Source organism: Leuresthes tenuis, unplaced genomic scaffold (assembly GCF_036924035.1).
Source record: "Leuresthes tenuis unplaced genomic scaffold, fLeuTen1.0.hap1 SCAF_10, whole genome shotgun sequence".
NCBI classification, from domain to species: domain Eukaryota; kingdom Metazoa; phylum Chordata; class Actinopteri; order Atheriniformes; family Atherinopsidae; genus Leuresthes; species Leuresthes tenuis.
In genome coordinates this window covers 8,403,561-8,411,674 of record NW_027325364.1, presented here as the reverse complement: position 1 = coordinate 8,411,674, position 8,114 = coordinate 8,403,561, and the positions used below count along the sequence as shown (strand labels likewise).

The 8,114-nt window shown below is 39.5% G+C and overlaps 1 protein-coding gene across 2 annotated transcripts in view; it reads right to left on the bottom strand.

Moving 5' to 3' along the window:
* Positions 1-694: 694 nt before the first annotated feature.
* Positions 695-8,114, bottom strand: part of slc9a1a (solute carrier family 9 member A1a) — a 30,291-nt gene continuing 22,871 nt past the window's right edge. The window contains exons 9-13 of one of the 2 annotated variants that reach the window (XM_072393814.1): positions 7,413-7,539; positions 7,052-7,153; positions 6,338-6,419; positions 6,020-6,076; positions 695-5,627 (exon numbers count right to left, since the gene is read on the bottom strand). In XM_072393814.1, the coding sequence (XP_072249915.1) occupies positions 5,344-5,627; positions 6,020-6,076; positions 6,338-6,419; positions 7,052-7,153; positions 7,413-7,539 (652 nt within the window). In that variant the 3' untranslated portion in view covers positions 695-5,343. The remainder of the gene's footprint in view (positions 5,628-6,019; positions 6,077-6,337; positions 6,420-7,051; positions 7,154-7,412; positions 7,540-8,114) is intronic. The other variant, XM_072393815.1, reaches the window with a different exon arrangement.

Genomic DNA, 8,114 nt, shown 5'->3' with positions numbered 1-8,114 from the left:
TCACCAGCACATAGTTTTATGGTTCATCATCTTCCCTCATGCTGCTTTACGTTCCAACAGTTAAAATAACTGGACACTTCTCACTTTTTCGTGACATGTTTAGCTTTTTATGAGGAAAGTTTGACATTATTGTTGACTATTTGGAGGGCAGAGATTCTTTTTAATTGTGCCACAGTTAAATAACCTGTTTGCAGCAAGTTAAAATATTTTCCTTCGAGTTACCAGTTCCTGGGATGTTGCCCGTCAATGACGAGTCCCAGCTGCCTTTTTTCTTTTACACTCCTATAAACTGTGGGATCTGTCACCGAGTAAAAATGTGCAGAATTTCAGGAGAAAAAACATATCCATTGAGAGTCTGAAAATGTTCCAAATGCGCTCAATAAGCCAAGTATAGATAGTCATTTTCTACCTTAGTCTAATAGAAGATTCAAAGAGTGTTTTCGGCTTGTCTGGTGAGGGAATTTTGTCACCTTTAAAACAAGTCTGGGTATTATTTTTTTTTTAAATCTCTATTTACCTCCTACAAGCTCTCAGGCTAACTCAGGTGCAAACCGTTCAGCACAAATGAGAAAACGCCATCAATGCTTTAAAAACACATCAGCTTATTCTCCAAAATCTGATGTATCAACTTAAAAGTAAACATTTCTCTTCACGCAAGCCATGAATATCAAACCACGACACATGGATACAGGTGTGTTATAAAGTAAAACTTTAATGTATAGTTTTGGGCATACTTTACATTACGGTTGTTAGTCTTAGTGGTCATTGCAATGGAATGCTTCAAGCGGCTGATTACTGAAGAAGAAAGTGCACACTTTGTTTCTCAGATTCTCATTTGTACATTTTAAATCTCTAATACATTTGTTTTGTCCTCTTATATACAGTATATTAGTTTGTATGTGAAAATAAAATAAAAAATATTCATAATCATTGCAATATTTCCATTTGAAAACAACAAATAATTGATTGATACACATTCGATCACATGGAGTTAAAGCAGACAAAATGACTAAAAGGGGAATATAATCCATATGGCATAACATTCACTAAGATTTTAAATCCCAGCTTCTTTGTACAAAGCTCATTCCTGTTATAAGGCCCATCATAAAGTACATTCCTTTTCCCCGTGACATGTAACCTAATGTGCAATGCGTACACTAAACTAAAGCCTTTTATTGCTCACTCCAACATCAGCGTTTTAAGATAAAGTTACAGCTTCATTAAAGTGCTCCGAGTTGTGTGAAACAGTGTCGCGCGTTGGGGGTCGATTCGGACAAATTGGAGGAAGACGAGGTAAAGGGAGAAAGAGTCGTTGGGTGGCGGAGTAATGACACCGCAGGGGCCACGATGTTGATGACATGCGAGTGTGCGTCATATAACTGACAGGTTATAACTGACAGGTGTCTTAATCTGCAGCGTGACTGTTAATATTGCACTGAAAGGCTGGTCAAATGTCAAGGTGCCAGTGTTTTGGCAGGTTTTAGCTCGTGGTACGAATAATTCATGCTTATGGCTCATCTACTGTTAGTATCCATTCATTTCACTATAAATTATTATAGTTATATGTTGGAAAGATGAAATCACCACAGCAAACTCAACCTCAAATCTAAAACATGCAAAAAAAAAAAAAAAAAACCTCAATGGACTCAGCTCACTTTATCCAGATAAACTATTTGACTTTAGGCTAATTGAATTTAAGCACATTGCTTAAAAGCTTAACTGATCATAGCTGATATGAGTAAATTCAGCATATTTTTTCACTTTGTGAATCAAAGCCTGAAGCTGTTCGTGGAGCACGGAGTGATGCGACGCTCTGCCATTAAAGGAAGCTGTTAAGTGAAGCTGATCAAAACGAAACTTTCACAATAAAGCACTTGAACATGTAAAGCATGTCTTAAATGACTCAGGGCTAAGGTGAATGCTGGTGAGGCAACAGCGCTGACTTCCTCTTCCAGTGAGTACAACTTCCACAACTTGAAACGATTCATTGCCGTAGGTGAACATTCAGTTTGCGTTTACACTGAGATCAAAAAGCATTCTTTTAAACAAGAGGAAACGATGCAGATGATTTAACAGGAAAGGTTTTTCCAAAGGCATAACTGATGAGCATATGAACGGATGTATTCATATGCTTGAATATAATAACACAGGTTCTTCTATAGGCTATATGGCTTCAAATAGGTTTTCTGCACCAAACATTACTCTCCAATGTTTGCTCACAAGATGCATTTGGTATGAAAAAGAAAAGTATGAAAATAGTGTTTCTTTTGTATAGAAATCAATGTCTTTGGAATAATGTAAAGTAAACATCAACATGTCACGTCTTGTGAGGATTTTTTATTGTAAATATAAATCTTTTTTGGTTCTCTTCATTTGATCCCCATCCCTAAGCAATCGTATAGTTTCTCAGACAGATAATCTGCTCTTCGTTCTCACGGCTACACATTAACAAGCAGGCGTAGGTTCAGAAACGCGTTACTTCCTGCACTGAGCACAGCAGTTACAGGTTTAAAGGGGAACAAACTGCCTTTGAGTGACCAACTCAGAGAACATCTGGACAGACGACAAAGAAACGCTCCCGACAGCACAGATGGAATTCAATGTTTCTCAGGGCTTCTGTAGCAGCAGCTTGTTCCCCATTTCAGACTCAGAAATTCAATGTTTACTTTTCCTTTAAAAGGAACAAATTTGATTTGAAAGTTTTAGATTCAAGGTTTAGAAACAACCTTTTTGTCCCTGAATCATCCCTAATGACATTTTCAGCTTACCTCTCTGACAGTCTGTCACATATGCTGAATCCTCAGAAAGTAAATTCAAGAAATCTATTTAGTCAAATTTAGAGAAATTAAATGTTTTCAGGATAGATCCTCCCTTCTCAGCTGTATCTACCCTCTTAGAAATTGAAAAGCAGGTATGGTGTCATGGCAAAAAAAGAATGAAAATAACCACCATAGCAAACCATTTCCAGATGCTTAAGAGAAGCAGAGTGGGAGGAGGTGAACACACCTGCCGGCTGTTTCTGCTCTTTACACCATCCATCCATCCTTTTTCTTATTCAGGGTCACCTGACAGTCAAACTTCCTCCTACAGTCAGTTTAGAATCACCAGTTAAGCGAATATGCATGTTTCTGGACTATGGGAGGAAGCCGGAGTACCCAGGGAGAACCCTAGCATGCAGCCCCAGCCGAGATTCGACCCAGGAGGTGACAGTGCAAACCAAAACCACCGTACGGCCCTCTGTTCTTTCACCTGAGCTGTAACGTGAGCTTTCTGGATGTAAGAGGATCAGGAAAAAGTCCGTCGTCACGGACACCCAGAACATGGTCAGAAAGCAGGAACAATGACTCGCTCGCGCTGCGTCAGTCAGGCTGGGTTACAAAGCTTAAGTCTGCTCTCCACAGCCTGGTCTCTGAACAGCCTGCATGGGAATATTTGTCTGTTTTTTTGGAATGAAGTGATATTAGACTTGGCTCAAATAATACTTGTAACTGTAAAAATCTAATTTCAACTGTGACGCGGTGTTCTGAGATGTTCAAATGAATGAAAATCATCACAACAGTAATTCACAGTGTGTTATATTGCAATTCACTGAGCAGCTGTGTTAAAAACACACAGACTGTATGCTCCACTGCCTATCATAGACACTGTTCCTGTATGTATTATAGAGCTGACATGACAACATTTGGTTGACGCGTTAATCGTCTTTCGCTGCTCATGTTTATAACACTATTGCAGCACAAGCCTATGAATAATCTAATTATTTACATAACTCTCATAAAGAATAAGAGGAATAAAGAAAATTCCTGTTTCCTTTTTAGAATTTCTAAAAATAAACAGGCAGATAGGCCACATCCACAGCTGAGGACAGGGGTGCAGGAAGATGGCGTCATTTAAAGGGTGACGTTCGTCAACAATCTGTTCGATTTATCCAGCTGTTTTCACACAGCTGACCCAAGACAATCATGCAGGCGTGATCTTGATTATTTGAATAAACCGCGATTAAACGACTGCTCAGTGGTGTCAGGCTCAGCATATATTTACAGCGGAGAATGACACGTGTGACGAGCAAAGCTCAAGATGTGTAAAAGTCCATGTTAATTGTTTTCAGTGACTGTTTTTCTTAATGCCCCAGTTTTGATTTCAGCTTCGCCTTCAGCAGTGATTTGCAAGATTAGAGATTAAGACTTTTAAAGGGTATTGATAAATAGAGGATATTATAGTTAATCTACACATTTTAAACGGCCATACTGCATAGAATTAAATACCGGTACATATATTTATTTTTTTGCCATGACATGCCATGACCGGCTTTAGATTCTGAAGGTTAGGAGACATGAGATGATTCTTGTACAGACTTAAGACACATTTAGAATATGTGGCATGGGAAAGGGGCTCTGCTTTAACAGCCCCTGAATCAGAGTTTTAAAGGGTGCTTTAAATGGAGACAAAACCTAAAACGCTCACACAGAAAAGGGATAACTTAGATGAGGACGCATGTATGACGGCAAACCAAAACCTCTGAGCAGCTTAACTTCGTTTTCGGGTCAAAACCTCTCCGATCTCCCACAATAGAGAGGGTTTTCTACAGTTCACATAACTCCTGCACTCAGCCATCGTCTGTAAGCCTGACTATAAACAACTGTGGTTCTTTTACAAAGTGGTTTGCACAGTGAGGAAATACACCCTGCTTTTAACCTACGTCTAACAAGTACAAACGCGGTAGTGACATTAAAATATGTTGATTTAAAAAAAGAGAGAAAAATGCACTTATTTGACGTTAAATAAGGCAAAATATTTCAAATAGCTACATCTAAAATGTTTGGATATCCAGCAATTTCAAGTGACACAAAGACAATTAGAAACAGAACCCAGAGCTCCATGAGTGAAAGTGAAAGGTTTGTTGATTACATTTAGGACTAGAGCCCCCAAAAGTTGTAAAACCATGATCAAATTTAAACTAACAACGGTGCAAACAATGAAACAAAGAGAAAAAAAATCTGACACAACATTAAAATAACATTGTCTGACACAAAAACAGTCCAAACCTTTGGTAATGCATAGTTCTTTCCTGAACGTCTCGGACCGTTGAACATAAAATCCATCATTTCTCAGACAGTGGGTCCAGCAGCGGCTGTTCCACTTCCTGTCTGAAGAAATAAACAGCCATAAAAATAACAAACCGATGGCTCTATTTTTTTTTCTCTGGCTCTTCCTTTTTGCTTTTTACTCCTGGTTCTTACAGCATTAGCGGTTTTGGCTTGTTTGGTTTGTGTGAACCACAGAGATCATTTCACCAGTGAAGGAGGGTCGTGCAGCCTGACCTCTCTGTCTGCGCTTTGCATCCTAAGGCAGGAAGGGTTCATCTTCGTCTGCACTGGGACCGGGGTCACTCAGACACCTCATTAGCTTCTGCTGATCTCTTGCTTCATCCTCTTTACCGTGCTTGTTTGGTCCGCTTGACCCTGAAGGAGATTTCATGATCAGGCCCTGGTCCTCCCCTGATCTCTGCTGGTCAGCCCGATTGAACTCGTCAAACACGCTAACAGAGTCTGGAGACTGCGGAGATGCCAGGTCTACCTTGATGGCCGGCACGCCATCTGTTGGCTTTACATTGTAGGTTTGCGGATCTATAGGCAGGACAAAGATACAATTATCAAGGAAACTAACTTAACAGGCTTTAATATCAGACCATCATTCCATCAGCATGCATGAACATACAAATATAAAAAGTTTTTTAAAAAAGTTCCCTAACTAGACAACAACAGGCTGTGAGAACTTAACTAATACTTTACAGTACAACACAAATACAGCAAAGTCGGTCACAATGATTGATGGTCCAATACATGCTGGAATAGCTCCCTACAGCTACCTACAGGTGACATGCTCATCAGAATTAAACCCAGCCCATTAGATCTCTTATTAGTAATGAAAAATGAGTGAAGGTTTACAAGCATGCGTGTTAGAACTGCTGTTGGCCCAACGCAACATGAAATGAGTCCCGTCTACACCCACTACATACCTGAGCAATTTTTGCTTCCTTTTTGCTGCAGATCAGGTTTGAAATCAGTATCGCTGCCTAAAATGAAACCATACACTGGTTTACATGCTGGCTGACACATGCAAACATATTTCCATTAGTGAGGGAAATATCTATCACAGAGGGTGTGGTGAAGAGACGCAGTGTCACCCCAACAAAATACAACGTCAAGTCCGTCTGGATCCCATTTGTGACACGGTGAATTTTCTTCTTTTGTGTCAAGCTGTACCCGACAATAAAATGGTGAAAGCTACTGCGGTAGCGACTGTGTTTGGCTGAAACCAAGATGGATGAACTTACCTGAGGCCAGCCTGGCTCTGCGCATGGTTGGAGAGTCAGGAGGAGCAGCAGGCACCGTCAGGTGGTTAGTCATCTCTTTAATCTGAGACAACACAGAAATATTATTTGTTTCGTAGGATAAACAATAAGAAATGTACGTTTAAAAAGGCTTTCATATGGGACATGAACATTCTGACTCAATTAACTGCTCAGAAAATGTGACCAAACTAAAAAGTTCCCAGTCAATCATCATTAATCAACGTCTTTAGGAAACTTCATTAAAGTTATGTGTTGCTTTATTGGAGCGAGCAGAAATCCCTTTGAGTCTAAAGTTGCTTCCAGCACCTTCGATTTACCCTAAACGGGAGTCAATTTCATTTTCCAATTACGGGCAGATGAAATGGAAGACAGTGGAAGGACTGTTCAGCTGTGGGATTTAATCAGCTCCTTTGTGTGGAGAAATTCAATTTTGGGAGACCGAAGGTGGACTAATTAGAACACAAATCATACTTTAGGCTAAAATCCTTTAATGATTGCTGGGCCAGCATGAGATAGTGGACCTGCTGTTTGCTGATTCTTTGCAGGCAACAACATTTCTCATAATCTACCCGAGTCTGTGTGGCTCACCAAGCGTAAGATTACAGATATCCTGATGTTTTCAAACAGTCTCAAACTTCTTTAACGCTGACTGATTGATGAAACATGTTCTGTTCTGTTCTGTTCTGTTCAGGTTACCTTCTTCTCCAGCTCAATCATCTTCTGTTTCTTCAGAAGCAAGTCGCTAAATCCATCCTCATACGGATCAGCCACCAGAGTGTGTCTATTGTAGGAGCGCAGCTGAGAAATATAGGCAAGGAAAACGTAACATAAAGACGGTGCATTATTCCAGTAACAGTGCTTATTTACTGTCTGAGTACAGCCACTAACTCAGGAAAAAAAAAAAAAAATCAATAAATAGATTAAAAAAAAATTATATTAAAATAACATGCAAGTACATCAGTAACATATGAGCACTTAAAAACAAATAAGTATCAATAACAACATACTCAGGCCCCACTTATTTAATTAGAAAAGCACACGGTATCAGCAGTGTTACCCTCTGTCGTGTCCTCTGAAGATTGCTCCTGAGGATTTTCCTGATCTCCTCCTCTCGGCCTTTGGGCAGCTGTGGAAGAGCTCTCTCTGCAGGTTTAGGAGCAGGTGTCTTCTTCGGCTGAATGTTCCTAAAACACAAACGGGGAAATGATCAGAGATTTTGCATTGTAGACCGGTGAGAACAGCCAAACACATCAAATCATGTTTAGTTTTTTGTGAAAACACAACCATCTATAAAACATCTTTCCACTGCAAGTTAAAAGACAAGTTTTAACAAGTTACAGGATTTTAGCTATGGATGCACGCTGTTTATCTTTAGCAGCACTGTTACAGTTAAACACAAGCTAACCAGGGGACAACAGTGGCAAGCACCCTTAAAAGAGGGCATTCTTCAAAAGATGCAGCCCAGCACGATGTTTACGTTCTCTATAAAAAAAGAAGTTTGCTAACAGTAAAGTACTGTTATTTTCTGTTCTTGGTGATTTAAATTGTATTTAAGTATTTATGTATTACATAAATGCTGAAAAGAAAAGCAATTTGTCGTCCTCTTATTGGCCAGCACCTCTACCTCTAAAGCAATGAGATAGAGGCACAACACAACGCACAACATAATAAAAACACCCTAAAAAAGAAAATATCTATTTCTCCCCAATTTCAAACTTAAATAAATCTAAGTTGCATGTCTTACTGTGAAAGGCTAAAT